General features: G+C 42.3%; 1 protein-coding gene across 1 annotated transcript in view; it reads right to left on the bottom strand.

The window, feature by feature from the left end:
• dsd (attractin-like protein dsd) overlaps positions 1-23,069 on the bottom strand; it is a 37,539-nt gene that overhangs the window by 6,110 nt on the left and 8,360 nt on the right. The window contains exons 2-21 of the mRNA XM_073077890.1: positions 20,479-20,691; positions 19,323-19,489; positions 18,947-19,027; positions 18,278-18,542; positions 17,697-17,840; positions 17,076-17,221; positions 16,719-16,837; positions 15,246-15,395; positions 14,335-14,443; positions 13,238-13,349; positions 12,736-12,843; positions 11,896-12,043; positions 11,515-11,587; positions 10,917-11,041; positions 9,954-10,061; positions 8,083-8,168; positions 7,432-7,555; positions 6,791-7,026; positions 6,158-6,321; positions 461-610 (exon numbers count right to left, since the gene is read on the bottom strand). Coding sequence (XP_072933991.1) covers positions 461-610; positions 6,158-6,321; positions 6,791-7,026; positions 7,432-7,555; positions 8,083-8,168; positions 9,954-10,061; positions 10,917-11,041; positions 11,515-11,587; positions 11,896-12,043; positions 12,736-12,843; positions 13,238-13,349; positions 14,335-14,443; positions 15,246-15,395; positions 16,719-16,837; positions 17,076-17,221; positions 17,697-17,840; positions 18,278-18,542; positions 18,947-19,027; positions 19,323-19,489; positions 20,479-20,691 — 2,828 coding nt within the window. The remainder of the gene's footprint in view (positions 1-460; positions 611-6,157; positions 6,322-6,790; positions 7,027-7,431; positions 7,556-8,082; positions 8,169-9,953; positions 10,062-10,916; positions 11,042-11,514; positions 11,588-11,895; positions 12,044-12,735; positions 12,844-13,237; positions 13,350-14,334; positions 14,444-15,245; positions 15,396-16,718; positions 16,838-17,075; positions 17,222-17,696; positions 17,841-18,277; positions 18,543-18,946; positions 19,028-19,322; positions 19,490-20,478; positions 20,692-23,069) is intronic.

The following is a 23,069-nucleotide window of genomic DNA, read 5'->3' as shown; positions in this document are numbered from 1 at the left end:
TCAAAATCTCGGTGTCAATCTAGCAGTCACGCCGGTTTACTCGAAATATCAGCGGCCGGGATGACGGTGCTCGGGTGAAAGCGGCTATAGTAAATGTATATACGCTAGTTCGGCGCTATCATTAATTATCGGTATGGGCTCGGTGACGGTGGTGGTGGACAAACGGCGTAACCCGTACCTTTCCCCACTGATTGGAGTAGCATAGTCGAGTATATTGATGACAAATGCCCACGGGCGGTAGTAGCCACTTACTATGAGGTATGTTCGTTTGCTACGTTTATATTATTAAAAGTAAATTAGAGGAGACGCGTCCTCAGCAGTCAGGCATACATCCGGACGGCTTGTTAATGTCCATCAACCGATCCTTAAAAACCTTCGTACTACCTCCTTAAATCAACATAGTAATACTACACAAGCCTCGTCTACACGTGTAGGTGTGTGTGTGTGCATGTATACGTACAGTAACAAGCGCCCTTGTTGTACAAATCCGCGTGGTAGTGGTTGGTGTTGTCGCACTTGTCGCAGCGGTCGCCCGCCAGCCCCTTAGTGCTGCAGTAGCAGCGGCCCGTGTCCGGCGCGCACGACACCGCTTGAGCGTTGCACTCGCACGCTGAAAACACACAAGTATAGAAAGTTAGGAAATATCTGTTCGCGTAACGAAAGGTATTGGATATCTGAAATAAAAATACATCGGAAACCGTTAGCGAATCTGATATTAGTTTCGGATAAGGGCGGAGTATAAATGAGACACTATTATGAAAGTTTTTTTTTTTTTTTTTTGTTTGTATAAAGTACCAAGTGAGTAATAGGTACTTTATATTAATTACGATCTAGCCTAATTTATGACTAATGAGTAATTCTACGCTAACTTAAACTGCTAAATAATCATATAATGAAGATGGCGTCCTCTGACACTGCACTTCTTTGTTTTAACACATAAGGGAGTAGACACATTGTTCTTGTGTTCTATAATGTTCACTTATCACTATTTCACTAACACTACACTGTGTCATGGCACAAGCTCAAAGGGTTTAGTCCGTTTAAGTCTTCTCACTAGGTCCGTTGTATCGAGGAGCTGGATAGCCTCGATATTAACGTGATGATGAAGTCTTTTTTGATGACCTTCGGCGTACGTATTAATTACTTTTTTGACAAGGTCTACTTTAAGGTCCCGATGTAGATCTTCATTTCTTACATACCAAGGTGCATTTGCAATACCCCTAAGTACTTTATTTTGAAATCTTTGAATAATTTCTGCATTACTTTTTTTGGTACAGCCCCAGAGTTGAATACCATATGTCCATACTGGCATTAGGACTTGTTTGTATAATAATACCTTATTGTATGTAGACAGCGAGGAATGTATCCCAAGCAGCCAATACATAGCTCTATATTTCAGCTCTAGCTCATCCCGTTTTTTCTTGACGTGAGCTTTCCAGCGCAGCTTCGCATCAAGAGTCATGCCAAGATATTTGGCTGTATTTGCGTATGGTATGGGTGTAGTATTTATATATATAGGTTGATAGTTATTATGCCTATTTGTAAAGTCGACGTGCACTGATTTGCTTTCATTGAGCTTCATTCGCCACTTTTTCGTCCAGTTAACTACTCTGTTGATAGCTAATTGGCATTTCTCCGCTGCTTCAGCGTGATCATTCCCAACAGCTAAGATTGCAGTATCATCCGCAAAAGTTGCAAAGATGTTGTTTTCTGTTTCTGGAATGTCACAGGTGTATAAGAGGTACAGGACCGGCCCCAATACACTGCCTTGTGGTACTCCAGCTTTTATTTGCTTGAGATCGGAGTATACTTCGGAGTATACTTCGGAGTTTTGAAGGTGGTAGAACCCTTTGTGGTTCGACTCCGGCGGCACCACCGCCACACCTATTTCTACCTAATAACAGCGGTGTTGGGCGCTGCTGTGTTCCGGTTTGAAGGGTGTGGTAAGGGAGACAGACTTTTCCGAGGCGTTCCAGCTTAGTCCTCAGGGGTAGCAGCGCATCTGTGGCTGACCTTAGGTAGGAATATCTAATCTTATCTGGGGTTGATTACAGATGTCCATGGGCGGCAGTAGCCACTTACCATCAGGTGGACTGCAAGCTCGTCTGCTACTCCAATATTATAAAAAAAAAAAAAAAAAAAATACTTCTCCTTGTCTCACTCGGAAAGCTCTATTTGAAATATAGGATATTAAAATTTCAGAGAATTGTTTTGGTAGCATTTCTCTTAACTTTAATATCAAACCTTCATGCCAGACTTTATCGAAGGCTTGCGCTACATCTAAGAATACTGCGGAGCAGACTTTCTTCTCTTCTAATGATTTCTCTATTGTATTGGTAATTCTATGAATCTGATCAATTGTGGAGTGTTTTTCTCTAAAACCAAACTGATGGTCTGGTATTATTTTTTTATGTTCTAATATGGGCTTGAGTCGCTTTAACAATAGCTTTTCAAAGACCTTCGACATTATAGGTAATAGGGAGATAGGTCTGTATGATGCAACGTCATGTGGCGGTTTCCCCGGTTTTGGTATCATGATTACTTCAGCAACTTTCCATAAGTCTGGAACATATTGGATTCTAAATGAAGCATTAATTATGGTAGTTAATTTTACTACAGCTTTCCTCGGAAGGTTCTTCATAACTTCCCCTGTGATCAAGTCAAATCCAGGAGCTTTTTTTGGATTAATGCTGCGCTGTATCTCTGTTAGTACTTCTTTTGGCGTCACAAGTTTAATGTCTTGCTCTGTCTGCTCTATACAGAGTCTATTGTGATCACTATAGTCTCCATCATTGTGTTGGAAGATTTTTTCTAGGTGAAAGGCAAACTGTGAAGCTTTTTGCGTATCATCAATTACCCATTTTCCATCCTTATTTTTAATCGGGGGAATCTGCTTGATTGGACGTTTTAATCCTTTTGTTGCTTTCCACAATGAGTAGTCTGTGCTGCGATCATTTGTTAGGCCTTTTAAATAGGTTTTCAGGGTATCGTTATTGAATTGTTTAATTTTTCTCCTAAGTGTTTTTGTTAGGTTGTTCAGATGTTTCTTATCTTCAGGAGACCTAGTTTGGTGCCATCTGTTCCTTTGTCTCCGCTTTTCGCTTATAAGATAGATAATTTCTCTTGGATATGTAGGACGACTAATTCTCAACCTAGTTTGTGGTGTATTTTCCCAGGCTGTATTTTGGATAATTTTGACGAATCCATCGACTTCTTTATCTATTTGTTCCGGGGTTTTAAGGGGAACATCCAAATGTATATTACGAGAAAGATCTATCTTAAAACTTTCCCAATCAGTTTGCTTAGTTACTAGGCCTATCTGACTATTTTTATGCACAAAGCTTTGATTTAGTGTCAGAATAATTGGTGAATGATCCGAGTTCATATCGTACGAGCCCTCAATGCTCATGATACCTCCTGATATATTTTTGTATATAAAAAAATCTATTAGATCAGGAACTTTGTTAGGATCAGTGGGCCAATATGTGGGTTGTCCTGTTGATATAACTTCACAATGAGCCTCTTTTAAGGCATTGAATAGTTCTTTGCCTTTGGGAGTTGTTAATCTCGAGCCCCAGTAGGTATTTTTGGCATTAAAATCACCACCTAAGATGAATTTTTCGGTTAAATTATTTAAAAATCTTACATACTGTTCTTTCTTTATGGAATATCTAGGTGGGCAATAGATTGCTGCAATAGTTATACGGTAGTCTTTAGTTTCGACACCAATAGCCACAGATTGAATATCATGTTCTTGGTGCTTAAATTGTTCGTAGTGACATAAACTTTCTTTAACGATAACAGCACTTCCACCTCTAGCGCAATTATCTGGATGGATCGCGTGGTATACAGCATACCCTTTAAATTTTATGTGTGTCTGTGAGGTGAAGTGTGTTTCTGAAATCAAGCAGATATCTATATTTTTTGTATCTAGGACTACTTGAAGTTCGTACTGATGTTGATGTAGCCCGTTTGCGTTCCATGTCATAATTTTTAGTATACGACCCATTATAATTTATTAGTACGTGTGATAACATCTTTCTCTATTTTATTGAGCCGTTCATTGAATGTTGTCATGAACTTAAGAATTTGAGTTAATTTATCTTCATTTTCTTTGTTTGTAATCGGATTTGACTGTTGTTGTAACTTTTTGTTGGATGCTGCTACTTGAGCATAAGATTTCATTGTGACTTTTCTGTTTGGTTCCTGATTTTTTATATCAAAAGTGACATTTTTGTCAGTAGTTTTTAAATACCGCTGTTCTGGAATTGTCTGCAGGTTTTCACTTTTTCTTGGCTTCTTATGATTTTTGTTTTTAATTTTTTGCATCTCTTTTGCCACGATGCATCCTCTATAGTTCGCGGGATGAGCTTCGCCACAGTGAATGCATTTAGCTTTAGCGTCTGCTGGTTTCTGACATTCTGTAGTAAGATGTTTGCCAGTACATTTGACGCATCTTGGTTCTCTTCCGCAATATTTCTGTGTGTGACCATAGTTTTGGCACCTTTTACATTGAGGAATTAATTTCGAAGTTTTTAGTGGATGAATTTCCACTTTACAACCTAAAATCGATTTTATATTATAAACTTTGTTAATATCTTCTTCATTATTAAACGTAAGCATTAACTGGGTCATCGCAACGAACGCGGCGCGGCCGGCGGCGCGACGACAATGTTATGATTCGTATGCACTTTTTGCTCTTATTTAGAGCACGCGAGCAACACGACTGATTTTGACGGAAATCAGACAATCACTATTATGAAAGTATAAAAAAAAAACTGACAAAATAATTAGTACAAAATGAACATAAAACAGCATTTACACTCGCAGCAGTCGTCGTATATAGTTAAAAATGCAGTCCGCAAAAATCATATTTACCACCTAACCTAATAGAGTCGATTTGTATACAAATAACTTATCAATTATCCTAAACGCCGAAAAGAAGCATAACTTTAATAAATACAAAAAATGTATTCCATTGCACTGGCCACTTGAACGCCGGGCACGTCGTGAAGTGTATATAGTCCGCGCCAAAGTGCTAGTCCGCTCTAAATATAGAAACAAGTCGCGTCGAATAGCAAATTGTAGATATTAGCGGGACGAAGACAGCGCTCTCACCCACTGGTACATAGCTGCGTTAATATTCCCTTCCGTTGCTTCGGAATATATGCTTGTAGGTGTGCGCAACAACTTCAGAGCGGACTAGCAGTTTGACGTGGACTATACTACATAACGTGACACTCACGCTGGCACGTGCCCCCGTTGAGCGGCGAGCCCCAGTGCGCGTGCGCGCACGTGTCGCAGTGTGCGCCGACTGCGCGCGCGCCGCGCGGTGTATGCTACATGACGTGACACTCACGCTGGCACGTGCCCCCGTTGAGCGGCGAGCCCCAGTGCGCGTGCGCGCACGTGTCGCAGTGTGCGCCGACTGCGCACGCGCCGCGCGGTGTATGCTACATGACGTGACACTCACGCTGGCACGTGCCCCCGTTGAGCGGCGAGCCCCAGTGCGCGTGCGCGCACGTGTCGCAGTGTGCGCCGACTGCGCGCGCGCCGCGCGGTGTATGCTACATGACGTGACACTCACGCTGGCACGTGCCCCCGTTGAGCGGCGAGCCCCAGTGCGCGTGCGCGCACGTGTCGCAGTGTGCGCCGACTGCGCGCGCGCCGCGCGGTGTATGCTACATGACGTGACACTCACGCTGGCACGTGCCCCCGTTGAGCGGCGAGCCCCAGTGCGCGTGCGCGCACGTGTCGCAGTGTGCGCCGACTGCGCACGCGCCGCGCGGTGTATGCTACATGACGTGACACTCACGCTGGCACGTGCCCCCGTTGAGCGGCGAGCCCCAGTGCGCGTGCGCGCACGTGTCGCAGTGTGCGCCGACTGCGCGCGCGCCGCGCGGTGTATGCTACATGACGTGACACTCACGCTGGCACGTGCCCCCGTTGAGCGGCGAGCCCCAGTGCGCGTGCGCGCACGTGTCGCAGTGTGCGCCGACTGCGCACGCGCCGCGCGGTGTATGCTACATGACGTGACACTCACGCTGGCACGTGCCCCCGTTGAGCGGCGAGCCCCAGTGCGCGTGCGCGCACGTGTCGCAGTGTGCGCCGACTGCGCGCGCGCCGCGCGGTGTATGCTACATGACGTGACACTCACGCTGGCACGTGCCCCCGTTGAGCGGCGAGCCCCAGTGCGCGTGCGCGCACGTGTCGCAGTGTGCGCCGACTGCGCGCGCGCCGCACGGCTGCACGCAGCGCGCGCGCTCGTCGCACAGCGCGTGCCCGTTGCACTGGCACGCCGGACACGCTGTGAAGTGCCATCTGGTGGGAGAAGAAAGAGGGTTAATGAAATTGCACTAAGAATTACCAGCCGCAACAGCACCAGCTGGCTACGCACGGGCTACGCGCAATCCACGCTAACATAGTGCTTACATAGTGACGTATAGTCCGTGCCAAACTGCTAGTCCACTCTAAAGTTGTTGCAAGCAGGCACATACAATTTCTTACGGCGACGCGATTCATTTCTATATTCAGAGCGGCCCAACAGTTTTACCCGGACTATACTCTTGCATACATAAGAACAAGTACTAAAGGTGTATAGCGACCCTCCTATGATGTGAACATACTTAATGAGCGGCGTCGAGCTTCTCATTTACTTTGTAAGCAATTATGTAAATGGCATGGTTCCAGACGATGTGTAGCCTGGACAACCCCATGTGCGTGCTTAGAGTTACTAACTATTCACCTGAGGTTGTACAAACACACTGACGCTACCGGTACTATGTCTCACCTGCGATGCGGACACACATGCGGGCGGTGCGGCCTCCTGTCCCCGCCGGGCAGGCACTGTCCGCGGCCGGCCCCGGCGCCGTCGTCGCACCAGCCGCACGCGGGCTCTGCGCGGCACGAGGCGCAGGAGAGGTGCGCCGCGCAGCCCGCGCCCGCGCCCGTGCTGCCCGCGCCCGCGCAGCCGCCCGTCGACCACGCGCGACAACCGCCCAGAGGGAACGACGCGCCGTACGCGTTCTGAAATGGACACCATTCATATTATACCAATTGGTATTGTTCACTAATTACAAATGGAAACGATTACTATCGCTTAGGCACGATCATTCCATTTACAGATCTGTATATTCCATTCCTCTCGTTTTGTCTCATATTGTCAATTAAAATTTATAAAACGTTAAAAAACATGAAAATATTATAAAAGATATCATCACACAATGCTAGGGAATAAAAAAATACTTCATGCTTGTATATCAGAGCCAGATGTAATTAGCCCAAACAACACTATACAATAGACAAAAATACTTTCTGAAATATTACATCAACAAATTTATTTTATTTCATTACCATTTTAATACATTACATGTACATAAACATACTCTCATCACACCTTGCTCATCGTAAACAACTATAGGAACCACTCACCTTATCAACACATCTGCCGGCCGAAGCGCACCAGATGCACTCCTCAGCAGTACAGTTGGCACACGTCGTGAACGTAGAGCATGGAGCACTGCAACCACCCGCCACCACCGCCGCTGCCACACTCCTGTAACACGAAATAGTTCCCAAAATTTTAACCTGTTTTAATACAGATCCTAAAGGTATATCAGGCATCATGTTTGCCCTTTTGTACATTTATTTTTGGAGGTAATGCAATAAATTTTAAATAAATAAAGGGCTTTATCTGAAAATTATACAGTTCAATTAATTTCAGTAAAAGTTGTACTGTTTAATAGCGGTATTTCTGTTTATACTTCGATTGATCTGTATGTATTCAAAAGATTGAGGTTCAGAGTGTAAAGAGATGTTTGGGTCACTTTATACACTAGGACAATTATGCAACTAAAGTATAATTACAAAAACGAAAGCCTGTCACTTAAAATCCATCGAGCACTAGGAGTTGCAATGCGTAAGACAAGGTATATTTACACACTTATGCTAAAAAACATCCACAAGCGGGTAAAAAAATTAAAATAGTTCAGAATCATGTCATTAATCTCTTGTCACAAAATTTTCGACTCCCTAATAAAAAAATACCAAATATTATGCATGTTTCGTAACATATTAGCATACCTCATGTCACTTGTAGCATTCGCAGGTTTGCATTTAACTGAGTCATAATCCCAGTAACACATGCGTTGATTTAATTCTTCACTGCCCTGTAAAATTCATTAATATTTTATTTATTTTAATGTCTGTCGATCTGTCACAGATTTTTTGAACAGTTATAGATAGGAACTTTAAATTTTTACGGTGATCGTTATAACAATAAATACGAAAAATAAAAAAATGTTAAAAGAAAAGAAAACATATATAAGGAAACTATATCTATTTTTTTCGGTTTAAACCGGTAAACGTAATAGGAAGATACTTTAAATTTCACATAAAATGTTATATGCTGCTACGAGGGCGCGTTTTTAAGTTCGCGGAATGAGGGACAAGGAGGGAAAATAAAATGTCAATATTATTTTTCTTTTTCTACATATTCTCCTGCAAGACGAATACATTTTTAAGATCTTTGTATTAACTTATTTAAACCCTCATAAAAAAATGTTTCGTCCTTGTCGGAAAAATTGCGTCCTTAACTTCTTCGTCTGTAGAAAATTTATTCCCACGAAGCTCTTTTTTCATTTTTAGAAAGGGATAATAATCGCTGGGAGCCAGGTCTGACCTATAGGGTGGGTGATTTAAAATATCAAAGCTCACCTTATGCAGGGCAGCCAGTGCAATACGGCTTTTGTGTACGGGCGCATTGTCGTGCAACAGCAGGACACCTCTGGCTAATTTTCCCCACCTTTTTTCTTTGATGGCTTCTTTTAACCGCTCCAGGATAGTTGCGTAATATTCTCCGGTTATAGAGACACCTTTATCTTTATAATCTATTAACAAAATTCCTTCTGAATCCCAAAAGACTGTCGCCATGAGTTTTCCGGCCGATTGTGACACCTTAAACTTTTTATGAGGTGCTGTACCCTTTTTATGCCACTGCATGGGGTCTTGTTTAGACTCAGGTTCATAATGGTGAACCCAAGTTTCATCTCCAGTAACAATTCGATTCAGTACAATATCTTTATCTTCTCCACAGAGGTCCAAAAACGCACGGGAACATTCAACGCGCTGTTGTTTTTGAGGCAGCGTGAGCATTCTCGGCACCCACCGCGCGCTGACCTTAGTCATGCCAAGATGGTCATGCAGAAATTTAAAAATGCTTGTATTCGATACTCCAACCATTTCTGCAAGCTGTTCCTTCTTTAGCCGAGCATCTTCCAGTACTAATTTTTCGACTTTCGCCAGCGTTTCCGGAGTGGTCACCTCAACAGACCGTCTTGGTCGTGGGTCGTCTTCAAGTGAATCCCTGCCTAGCTTAAAAAGGTTGTTCCACTTGTAAACCATCGTTTTTCCAGGGCAAGAGTCCCCGTAAACCGATGACATCTTTTCCATTATGATTTGCACAGACCTTCCATGCTTGGTAAGGAACTTTATAACGGCGCGATGCTCGATTTTCTCCATACTTCAAATTTTCTTCCGGATTGAGTTGTTTAATTGTCGATAGTTTTAAAACTAATGATGCAATTGTGATAAAACTTTATATTTATACTATTTATGAGTCACTTAACACGTACCACCCTTAACGAGCCCGCTATCCCCCCTCTAACCCCGCCATTCCGCGGACTTAAAAACGCACCCTCGTATGATAACAAAATTAGGCAAATAAAAAAATGCTATTACGAAATTACGGAACCCTCCCGTACACAAGCGAGTATGTAGTTATTTACGAATTATTCGTAGAATTTATTAATAACACATATTTTCAGCCAGGCCACTTTTTTCAGTTCTAAATTTAAGTCATCGAACAATCATTTTATGAAAATAGCCAGTAGTATAGATTAGACAAACAATATTAAAAAGGTATTTGACCTTTTTTTACTAGACATAATACTAACATGCGAGTGTTTGTGCATGTGCGCGTGGCAGGCGGCGCACGAGTGGTAGCGGCCGCACGCCTCGCCGCCCGCGCCCTCCGCGCCGCACTCCGCTATCGACATCGCTATCTGTAACATAGCATGAGGTAACATTATTGTTTAGTATTAATTATAGTGTTTTTCGTTTGTAGAAGATAACATTGTAGTGAGTAAAAGCTTTTAGTGAATAAATGAATATAAACAAGCAATAAAGGTGCAGGTGAAACTCGGTGACGCTCGACAAATGAAGATTTAAAATTATTGAAAATTTCATTTAATATAGTTCATTTAGTGTAGTATACACCGTACAGCATGTAATACATGAGAGACAGCCGGCACCAGTCTGTCTATTATGTTAGAGTCCGCGCCAAACTACTAGTCCGTTCTGAATACAGAATACAGAACGAGAACGAGTAGCGTCGCAATAGCAAATTGTAGATATTAGTGGGACGTAAACAGCGCATGCCCCCCCCCCGGCACCCTCCGCTGTCCGCTCTCGCCCGTGGAGATATAGCTGCGTTAGTGTGCCCTCACTGTTACTACGGGGTATATGCTTGTAGTTGTATTCGACCGCATTGGCTGTATGACTACACCTGTGCGCAACAACTTTAGAGCGGACCAGAAGTCTGTAGTGTAGGGGTGTGTAGTGTGTAGGGTAGTCACCTGATGCAAGTGTCGCGTGTAATAGTGCGCGAAAGGAAGAGGGAAGTGTTATAGTATAGTAGGGTAAAGTTGTATAATAGGGTAAAGTATAGTAGGGTAAAGTTGTAGTCTAGGGGTGTGTAGTGTGTAGGGTGGTCACCTGTTGCGCGTATAATAGTGCGCGTAAAGAAGATGGAAATGTTATAGGAGGGTAAAGTAGGGTCTGACCTGGTGCCCGTGTCGCTGTACTCCGTGCCTCCGCCTGTAGTCTAGGGTTATGTAGTAGTGTGTATAGGATCTGACCTGGTGCGAGTGCCTGGTGCAGTGGTGCGCGGTGGGCAGGCAGGCGCCGCACCACGCGCAGCCGGCCGCCACGCACGCGTCGCAGTACTCCGCGCCCGCGCACCGCGCCTCCGCCGCCGCCACCGCTGTCACACACACATACGACATTATACACACGTATGCAGACACACAGCCTAGACAAGTAAACACGTAGCGAGCCTCCGCCACCGCTGCAACACACACACATAATATTACACACATATACAGACACACACAGTGTCAAGTACACAGCGCAAACGCCCGCACAACGAGCGACCGTCGCCGCCACCGCTACGCACACACATACACATCGTCAAACACGTCGTGACAAAGAGACAAGAACACGACACAAACGCCCGCGTAACGAGCCTCCGCCGCCTCACAAACGCACGCGCACACGCACACACACATATGTTCATATTCGCAAATACTTTTTTATTCTAACTAATGTAATAGCATCACACACACATACCACATCCTTCAAGCCTGAACTTAATTATTCAAACAATGTATTTAATTCAAGTGAAGATATAATATAGGTATAAGTAAGTTATTAATTGATTATAAATACAATTCATACCAGTAGATGATGTCGGCGTACAGATTTTCACTTTGTTACTGTCAAATGTGTCCTTCCAGCTTACTTCCTCTATCTGAAACAAAACATAATTAATATAAATGTGTTTACTATTATTTTATAAGAGGCTTTCAACAAGTACACACTCTTACCAATAAAAAAGTACTTTACGTCTACACCTGTTCTGAGACCGGCCACAGATGCGCCGCTACCCCTGAGAACTCAACCGGTATGCCTCGGAAAAGTATGTCTCCTTTAACACACCCTTCAAACCAGAACACAGCAGCGTTTAACCCTGCTGTTATTAAGCAGTAACAGGTGTGACGTAGGTGCCGCCGGAGTCTCACTAGAGTGTTCTACCACCAACATGAACAGCATACGTACACCGACACACAGCTGGTCGCTCAGCCGCCAGGCGCACGCGATGCCCGCGTACCGAATGTGGTTCAGGCAGGATATCTCGTCCAGCCGGGATGTGCACACGTCGCCCGTTTCGTATAGTAGTGCGTCCGAGCGGAGTCGACCGTCGAATCTAAAAGAAATACATTTTTTTATATTAGGTTCCATATAAAGTAATGTAAGATACATAAAACTAGCTGTTAATCATTATATTAGGATTTTAAATTCATAATTAATTGAATAGTTTTAATGTTTAAAATTTAAATCACTATAGTGACATTATAAATAACAAAAAAGTCGCCTGTTCACAATATATATTCAACAACCTAGTCTGATAGGCGGTAACATCCATCCATTTGGTTTATTTGAAGTTTTTTTTTCAACAATAATTACAAACAGTCCACCAAGATATTTACATTTTCTACATATACAAGTATTAAACTGAATATTTCCAGATCTAAGGTTCAAGTATTTATCCAAATTCAGTAAATAGTTATTATTAATGCGATTATGCCACATTTATACATTTTTCATAAATAAATACAGCACAAACTTCAGTCTGTATAATGGTATAGTCCGCGCCAAACGTCTAGTCCGCTCTAAAGTTATTGTGCGCTGGATTAGTTAGCGTATACTCCGTAACGTAAGGGCATACTAGCTGCGCATGTCCCCGCGGGCGAGAGCGGGCAGCGGGGAGTGCCGGGGACCCGCGCTGTTTTCGTCCCGCTAATGTCTACAATTTGCTGTTGCGACGCGACTCGTTTGTATATTCAGAGCGAACTAGCAGTTTCACGCGGACTATACAATCAGTGTAATGGCACTCACCCGCCCATAATGATGGCGGTGTGTCGTCTCCGCATCGGCAGTATGGCGGATGCCGCCGCCGCTCGCTGCGCATCACGGGGCGCTGGCGCAGATCGCCACACTCCGCACCTACACACATATACAAAGACATTTACAAACATACAAGATATGAATTGATCATAGACTAGTGAAATCATAGATTAATCAAAGATTACTCCTCCTGAGAAGAAAATGTAACCAGTTTTTAAAATTGAAATTGTTACTGTCATCTATTTTCGTGTTTGAAAAATATTAAAAAAATGTAGTTTTTAGATCATTTACAATATTTCTCCGCACTTTTTCTTCGATTTCGTGTTTTTGCGCTACTTAACTGCACATGTCGGCATTGTTCCGCGTAAATTACACCATGACAAATGGGTATGTGTAATGGGAAAACAGTCAGCCATTTTACGTATTTGTGGCTTCCTTCAATTATAAGGCGATGAGATATCTTTACTAATCTATGTAATAAGTATGAACATACCTAACATCGTAGAGCATGGCGCCGCTGGAGTAGCACTTGGTGCCGGCGGGGTTGCTAACGGCCGCCGCCGCGCTGTCGTTGTGCGCGTTGCCGCCGAACACCAACATCACACCTACACACATGTACCCGTATATGTAATTCATGTGTAGTGTAGTTTCCGGCAGTGATAGCCTAGTGGTTAAGAAACTCGGCCTCTCGATAGAGGGGTCCGAGGTTCAAATCCCAGGCACGCACGCACCTCTGATTTTTAAAAGTTTTGTGCGTATTAGAAATTAATTATCACTTGCTAAACGGTGAAGGAAAACATCGCGAGGAAACCTGCATACCTGAGAGATTTATAAAAGAAAAGAAATGTCGAAGGTATGTGAAGTCTACCCATACGCACTTGGCCAGCGCGGTGGTCTATGGCCTAATCCTTCTCATTCTGAGAGGAAACCCGTGCCCAGCAGTGGGACAGTAATGGGTTGCTGATGATGATGATGTAGTTTACCACATAAAGTCATGTGAAGTCAACCAGAGAACACAAGTCGAAAATACACACTTTTCATTGCAGTATTCAGTAAAACTTTGTATAATATTATAGTCCGCGCCAAACGTAAAGTCCGCTCTGAAGTTAATGCGCGCAGATGTCAGTCAGGGAGCCAATGCGGTCGGACACAACTACAAGCATATACTGCGTAGCAACGTTGTGGCACACTAACTGCGCGATGTGCCCGCGGACGAGCGGCGGGTGCCGGGGGGCCGCGTTGTCGCAGTCCCGCTGATATCTACAATTTGCTGTTGCGATGCGACTAGTTTTTATATTCGGAGCGGACTAGCAGTTTGCCGCGGACTCTACCTTACTACACCATTTTTAAAGGTAGAACCAGTATTTTTTTCCAATATAGGAGTAGCAGACAAGCATGAAGTCCACCTGATAGTAAGTGGCTACTGCCGCCCATGAACATCTGTAATCAACCCCAGATAAGATTAGATATTCCTATCTATAAGATTCGTTAATCATTACTTTTTGTCAATTATTTTTATTTATCACTATTTTTAAGGTACACTCACTAAAAGATGAATTTTCTTGCAAAGTGCGATAATATATAGTTTACCTGGAGATGAGAAAACGGCAGTATGTAAATATTTGGGTGTGGGCGAAGACGGCAGCGGCTTAAACACTTTAGTCTCCACATCATACTCATATAGCGCCGCGGACGGTGCCTGAAATCACAAATTAATAATATTTTTTTAACTTATAACTTATTTTTTACAAGTAATTTACATTCTTATTATTAATTAATATTCAAAAAGTTACTTTAACTCTCTAATGTTATACGCTGAGCAGAATGTCTTGTCTAGACCAAAACAAGTAATTTATAACTTCTTTAATATGAATATCTTCTAGACCTAGCAAACTAACCTGTGTATAATACTAATATATTTCCACACTATAATCTTTCCAGTTGGTTAAATGCCATGGACACACAACGATGAAACTATACACCCAGACTCAAAACAGAAATATTAATTTATTACTCAGATATCTGTCTGATCGGGGATCGAACCCGGAACCCTATAACTTAAAAAGTATCTATTCGCCGGGGTTTGAGTTCGGAATCCTATAATTTAGAGATCCATCTCGCCGGGGTTCGAACCCTCTGCGCGTTTTGTATGGTAACGGCGCTGCCACGCAGGTCGTCAATAACTGTTAAGGTCTGGCCACACACAGAGCGTATTCTAGCGTTACGCTAGGGCCCTAAGTAATTTTCCCTTATAATGACGCTAGTACGCAAATCTGTAAAAAAAACAACGCCCGGCGACAAGAAGTCTTCGTGCCGCGACAGTCGTACGCGTACGTCCTCTGTGTGACCGCTTAGTACTAATTCAGTACAACACGACTCGGCCCTAGAGCGCGGCGTCAGGATTTACTACTAGCGCTAACGCCTAGCGCGGCGCTAAAATACCCATTCTGTTTGGCCAGGCCCATAGTTTTACAAAAGCTAAGTACACATATACTGCTCACCTGCGTAGCCTCGGACTCGGACACGAGCCCAGCGTGCACGTAGACCCGCTTGGAGAGGTAGTCCCACGCGGCGGAGTGGCCGAACCCGGCGCGCGCCGGCCAGCCGCGGGCGTTCACCGCCACCCACGCACCCAGGTCCAGGTGGTACTCCTGGTGTAGTGGGTAACACTCTCAGTTATACAGGGTGAATCTCCATAATGTACACATATTGAAACAGCCAAAATTAAATCGCATTATGTCGACAAAAAAAAGTTTTTGTTTGAACCTGATAACCCTCTCAGTTTAAAAGTTATAGCGATTTATTTACTTCAGGTGCACAATTCCCAAAAAAAATTCAAACGGTCGTAAAAATGTGGTTTAATGTTGCCTGTTTCAATATGTGGACATTATGGTGGATATTCATTCACCCTGTATAAGTCAAGTTAAGCTTAGTATTAGACAGTCGTAGTAAAGACTTCATTAAAGTAACACCCCTTTTCAATACAACACGAGCCTGCTTGTTCACTACACGTAGTGATAGAGGCAGTTGTTGGAGAGTTGTCCACGTGATGTAGAGGAAGGAAGTTATGGACAAAACTTCGGAAGAAATTTCGGATGATAAAAAGTAGAGGGGCGAAGTTACGGACGAACTTACGAACGAGGTTTCGAACGAAATTTCGGATGTATTGTTACTCCGAATAATTTAATGACACGGCTTGCATTACGTACTGAAATGTACTTCCGTAGTTTGGGAAGAATTACCAAGTTACAAATCATTAATTTTATATTAATTACGGATGTTGCCTACTTCGAATAATTTATGACAACACCACACCTCCTTTTATGTTCTTATGTGTACATGCGTATTTCTATACAAAATTTAGGAAGTTTCGGGGTTTCGATCCGTTGTATCATCTTAATTTACGACACTAGCTCATTTCACATTTCAACGATTACATGCGTAGCCTTTTAGAAAATTTAGATGAAAACTAAACCAACTCCTACTGAGGATAATTTACTAATATATCTTTTAGACGGGCTTCACAAAGAATGTGATGTTAGTCACTTGACTGACTACTACTAATATGCTCAGACTACACGCTCATACAAAGACTCGACAATTATTGTTTATATTCATCATCATCAACCCATTACTGTCCCACTGCTGGGCACGGGTCTCCTCTCATAATGAGAAGGATTAGGCCATAGTCCACCGCGCTGGCCAAGTGCGTATTGGTAGACTTCACATACCTTTGAGATTCTATTTTTTTTTAAATCTCTCAGGTATTCAGGTTTCCACACGATGTTTTCCTTCACCGTTTAGCAAGTGATAATTAATTTCTAATACGCACATAACTTTGACAAATCAGAGGTGCGTGCCTGGGATTTGAACCTCGGACCCTCGATCGAGAGGCAGAGTTTCTTAACCACTAGGCTATCACTGCCATATATGTTTATACTACTTCGACTATATTTACAAAATTTTGATGTTACCTGTACGAGATGTAAATATCCGTAGTGTGGCGAATGTCCAAAAAACACCACCATGATTGGCTTGTAGGTTAGACCCACGGTCACCATGACAGCCGAGTGACCCGATAAGTGAAGACCCCCTGGAAAAAAAAAACAATCTTTTTCAAAATACCATTTACCGTATATCTTCCTTGTTCTATAGTATATGGTATTATTAGAATCATCATACAATTAAACATTCGTTATCAAATCTTAGCAAAGATCGAATTTTAACCATTTCTAGTATTAAATAATTCTCAAATGTCGATCGTTAGTTACATTAGACGGATTGATTATTAACAACGGGTGAATAAGACAAGATTTTGCAACAATACCCACCGCAATGCTTCAACGGCGCCGTCCTGATGGGAGAACATTGTGTTGGAGTGGCGTTCCTCCATACTATATGATCCTTTTCAAGTTTCCCTCGCCATATTTCGTTTGTGACCTCACCCCCTCTACCTTCGAGGCCTGCCAGGCCACCCCTGAAAGACAATTGTTTGAAGATTTAAATAAAAGTTGAAATATTGTAAGGCATCTGTTTTTGATGACGTCTCTATATTTTTTCGTCAGATATTTATATAATTGACTGAAGAGTTCTTATAAACATATTGGTGCATGTGTGTTGTAATATCTACCAATGTTTACTTAGCGAGCATGATGAATTATAGTCTAAACTCCTCTCACAGTAACTGGTCGATGATAAAAAAGGATACAATTAAAATGTAAATAAAGAATGAATTTTGTATATGTACCAGATATTAAGAAAACCTCGTTAGCGTGATTCAGAAATATGTGACTCCATCTCTAGATGAGTTGCAGTGAACGGTGTGAAAACAACGGCCGATCGACGTTCAATGATCGATTTTACCGTGGACCTATAATATCGACACCGATCAATGACATCGCACGCTAAAATATAGCTCATAGTTCTCCAAAATAAATACAATTACAACTCACCCCCTCTCCGGCTCGTCGGAGACCACAACACCCCCGTAGACTAGTATTTCGTTTTCGAATATGACCGCCGTGTGCGCGAACCTCGAAGCCGGGACCTGACCCCGCGGCTCCATCGTTATCCAGTAACGCTCTGATACTTTGTATCTGGAAAATGTTAACAATAAATTATACCTCTAATGGATATTTTACCTTTATTTTAATGGAAAAGATTTTTTTTTTATATTTAACAGCATTTATACAAAATTGTACGTTCTCCATGACACAAGAAATCCTAGTATAGGGTGGTAGTGTGTTATATACCCTACTACTGCCGCCACGCCCACACCTCGCTCGCTGTGACGTCACACGCACACGGTGCGCGTGCACGTTATCACGAGCATAACGTCATTCGCTTCTCGCATGGGGGGTACAGTCACCATCATAACACGTGCACGACTGCTTGACTCTAATGCTGAACTAATTCGAACTGTACCTTTACACGAAGTTTGCCTTAGCGAAAACCACCACACCTATATACGCCAGATCGCCCTTGTAGTAGTGTTTTAGTGTCCCATTTTGCCAAATATTGTATAGAACTTTACCTATATACAAATGCAGCTTCTGCAAACGTCTCTCCCCCCACCCGCAGCAAATCATCCTTAAAGTTGAGCAGCACGTGTCCGGCCGCGGCGGGGGGGTTGTGTCTCGGGGGTAGTTCTCGGGGGCGCGCCTCGCCCTCCTCCCGCCACGCCCACGCCCAGCCCGCGGTGGAGGAGTCCCTCGCGCATGATGGTCCTGTTCGCGATGAGGTACAGTCGCAACCCATCCGCGTGCACCTGCCGGCGCCGTACGCCGCGTTGCAGTCGTCTGTAAATAGAATAACACGAAACTGTAGCGTTTGTTAACTTTCCAAATATCTGGGCGATGGTAATACATAAATATCTTACAAATATATACATAATCTTACTTAAATATATACATAATCTTCAGGAAACAATGACGGAAGGCGACATTCTTTCGTGAACGTCTACATATCGAACTGATAAACTGATGAATCTTTATCTACATTTTATTTATTTATTTTAATATTATGTCATAGGTCATAAGTACTAAAAAGTATTTACTTTTGCCTTATTCTCATCTCAATACAATTAAATTTAAGCTCTATTTATGTATGACATAAAAACACATAGAAAGATATACTTAATGTTAATCAATTATAATAAATTTCGAAACAAATATTATATGTCTGTTAAAATAATTATACTAACCTGGACACAGTGGTTTATCACAGGCTAAGCCTACCCAATCTGGCTCACAATGACAGTAACCCTCATCACATTCACCATGATCTGAAATATAAATTATTCTTATTAGAACACCCTAATACTATAACAAACAGATTTCTATTCCACACAATAACAATCAATTATTAAAACTTTCTTTCAACAACTACACAGCATAAACTACTGAGCTGTTGTATCACGGAACCATGATTATAATCAGATGCTTCTTCTTTGCATTGAAGGCTTCTTATTTCTTAATTTGTTCAGGCTGTAAGACGATTATTGCGATCAAGAAAAATGTAGGCTCTATTTAAATCAAAAAATATTCTCATTCACATTAATCCAACAACGTCATTCATACTTGAACAATTGGTCCTCGGATCGTCCGAAGGGCAGGAGTACGCTGAATACGTGACATTGAACCCCTCCATCGCGTACGCATCATCGGAGAAGAAGTGTAGCAACACACTACCGGACCGCGCGACCACCTGCCGCGTCCATATCGAGTCGCTGTTTGATAACACGCCGCTGGAAACATACGAATGAATGGGTGAGTAAGTGAATAAACAACGAATACATGAATGAATGAATGAAAAAAACAGGGGTAACTGAATGTATGCATGAAAGGGGAAAGGATGGGTAAATGAAGGAATAAGAGAATTCATGATTGACAGAATACATAGATGAATTTGTGGAGACTTCGCAACATTTCAAGAAATGAAGTACATTTGTGAATGATCCACTGATGATATATGAGTGAATGATCGAATGAATGCATGAATGAAAAGCATTGTAACGCAAGTAACAAATTGCATTCGTCGAAGAATCAAGCTTTTGTGGTAAAATTATTTGTGGTGGGTATGACAAAGTTAACACTCACTTTATCAGTTCCATTGGATTCGATTAGAGTGTTAGTTATCCTGGGATTGAGAAGATATTTGCTACATATACAATATACATATCTGAAGACAGCGAGTAGGCGCTCTGCTACGCGCGGCGGGGTGATCACCCACGAGCATTGCGTGCTCACGCTGTAATCCGCGTCCGATATCACCCCCATTACATTCTGGGCTGTCAAACATACCTGAAGACGGCCAACAGTCGCTCCGCTCGCACGCTGTCCCCGTCGTACACGTACAGGTGGTCCCAGCCGCACTCGGTGGCGAAGCTCTCGAGCCGCACGCGCAGCGCCGGCGGGTCGATCGCCACGCGCGGCGGCGTGATCACCCACGAGCATTGCGTGCTCACGCTGTAGTTGCTCAGACCGTCCGTTGTCACCCCCATTACGTGTACCATGCATCCATCCATCCATCAGCCTTTTGAGGTCCACTGCTGGACATAGGCCTCCCCTAATTGGCGCCACTCCACCCGGTCCGTGCCCTTTGAAGCCAGCGGTTTCCTGCCGTCTTCTTCTGGTCATCGGTCCACCTGGTCGGAGGGCGGCCTGAGCTTCTTTTGCCTACACGTGGTCGCCAAATTACGTGTACCAACACGTACCAATCCATTGTTACCCATACCTGAAGACGGCCAACAGCCGCTCCGCTCGCACGCTGTCCCCGTCGTACACGTACAGGTGGTCCCAGCCGCACTCGGTGGCGAAGCTCTCGAGCCGCACGCGCAGCGCCGGCGGGTCGATCGCCACGCGCGGCGGGGTGATCACCCACGAGCATTGTGTGCTCACGCTGTAGTTGCCCGGACCGTCCGTTATAACGCCCATCGCGTCTGTTATTCTGTAAATAGGAATTTAGGATTTTTTTTACTATTGCTTGTAACCTATCCTTTTTTGGAGGATTCAGATACTGAAGAATGTTTATTTATAAATAAAGGAGGATTTTTATACGAATAAGCCTAATTTTTTATTTTAAAGAAGTGGCCAACAGAACATGCAATCCATCTATTAGTAAGTGGACACTACCGCCTATCGAGGTCTCTAATAAATTGTCGATAAGATTAGAGTCCTTGGGTATATCTCCCTTTCCACATGCTTTAAACAATAATACAGCAGTACTAAGCACTGCTATTAGGCAGAAATAGTTTTTACAACCATGACTTAAAAACCTTTTTTCGTCAAGAAGAATAGTGGATCCGTTATTGCTTTTAAAGCATACATTCTAAATTTAGCCAACAGATCCAAAGGTAAGTAGATCATACTACTTTTGACAAATGAACACAGTGACTTGACATTACAATGTCAAGTGTAGATAAAGCAATTTAGTTTAATTCAACACAGTTGGCCATTGTACCTAGTGATTCAATGCCACAGTCATGGGTATATCCTACCAACAATTAAACCCACAACAATATGATGTGATGAACGGACAGATTATTGTCACTTACTCTGATTTACATGTTAAAAATGGAACTATGAATGATTTGTATGAATGGTTGTGAAATGTTTTTGGGTTACCCTTGAACCTTTGAATAATAGAGACCTACATATTAATCTTTATACACAGTATTGTGCTACTATTAATAAAAATAATAGAATAATAAATATAATAAGAAATAGGTCTGTTTTTAAGTAAGAATATATTGAAGGATCTAATGAACATGCATGAAGGTAAGTGGCTACTGCCGCCTATATCCATCCATATTTAACCTCTGATAAGATGAGTTTTAACAAAGGTTGACCACAAATCCATTATTACCCCTGGGGACTAACTTAGAATGCCTCAGATAAGTATGTCTAATTATCTACTTTATCACACTTTTTAAAGAGGAACACCTTTCCTACCTATTCCTGCAGCAGTGCTTAACACTGCTGTTATTAGGCAGAAATAGGTGTGACAGTGGTGCCTCCACAATCAAACCTACAAATATATTATTTAATTTGCTCTCACCCCATTTACATTCACAGTCCATCCCTATTCTGTCTCGTGTTACCACCCTAATACTCACGCATTGTGATACACAAGGCTTCCATAATGATTACGTCTGTTGGTAACATATATTTGTTTCAACAGATATACTTTGTAATTGTAATGCTTTGAACATATTTTGCCTGCAAATGGACTGACTAATGACCTGAATAACACAAAGAATATACATTATTAGTTGATAGGCACACATTTGGCCTCGATCTCGCCTGATGGTAAGCGTTGATGAGGCCTAAGATGTGCCTCGCTTGCATAGAAGTAGCCTATTCACTCTTGATTTGAAGACTCCTAGATATATATGTGACATCGCTCTTAACTAGAGATGGGCAAAGAACCCGGTTTAAACCCTGTGCAGGGTTTAAACCCAATAAATACCCGTTTATTTCCTCCCGCTGGGTATTTATTTGGGTGTTTATAAAATGAGTTAATAAAATCTACACAAAGCTTTTAAAATAGTTCAAATGTTTATTTAATAGATATACTATAGGTTTTTACTGTATTTGTAATGTTTTTACATTTTTAAATATTACATTTTTAGGGGTTCATCTATTTTTGTTACCTTTTTAATTACTATTTGTTTGACGAGACAAATAAGTATACCTCTCGTATACTATTGCACAGGTGGTGTGGGAATATGGGCATATAATGTAAAATGTAATTCTTACGTATCTTAATATCTTAATAATTATAGCTTTAAGAAAAAAAATATAAACATTATTTTATAGATAATTTTATTTCGAGAAAAATCCAGAAACCCGAAAATTGTGACGTTTGACCCCGAATAAGTGCCGACACACACACCGATGAGGACTTTTGGAACCTTACTTGTGATGGTAAACCCAAGGTCTCTACGGAAATTTAGCTTTATGTTATTTGATTACTATTTTTATGTCTAAATTGACCGGACTATAAAAACTCCTCTATCAAAATGTTTCAATGTCATTTTCTGTAAATTAAGTAGAAAAAAGTAAAAAAAAAAGTCTTCAAAAAGTTTAATCTATTATTGTTATTATCTTTGTTATTTTTGGTTTAACGACAAAAAGTTATAGAACTAAAATTATAGATAAATCAATTTGAAACCATAATTGTTCTTACTAAATTTCTGTGCGACAAATAGTTTGCCTGGTAGAGCGTAAAAACGCTTTGTGCCCCTTTTTTCAAGATGGCGGCCGAGGGACAACAGTTGGGACTCCACAAATTAGGATTTAACTGTACACTAAGCCCTTTACACT

This window comes from Epargyreus clarus, unplaced genomic scaffold (assembly GCF_041222505.1).
Source record: "Epargyreus clarus isolate Ecla_fem2 unplaced genomic scaffold, WU_Ecla_fem_2.2 ptg000002l, whole genome shotgun sequence".
Classification (NCBI taxonomy): Eukaryota; Metazoa; Arthropoda; class Insecta; order Lepidoptera; family Hesperiidae; genus Epargyreus; species Epargyreus clarus.
The sequence above is the reverse complement of the archived record's forward strand: the minus strand, read 5'-3'. Positions and strand labels throughout refer to the sequence as shown.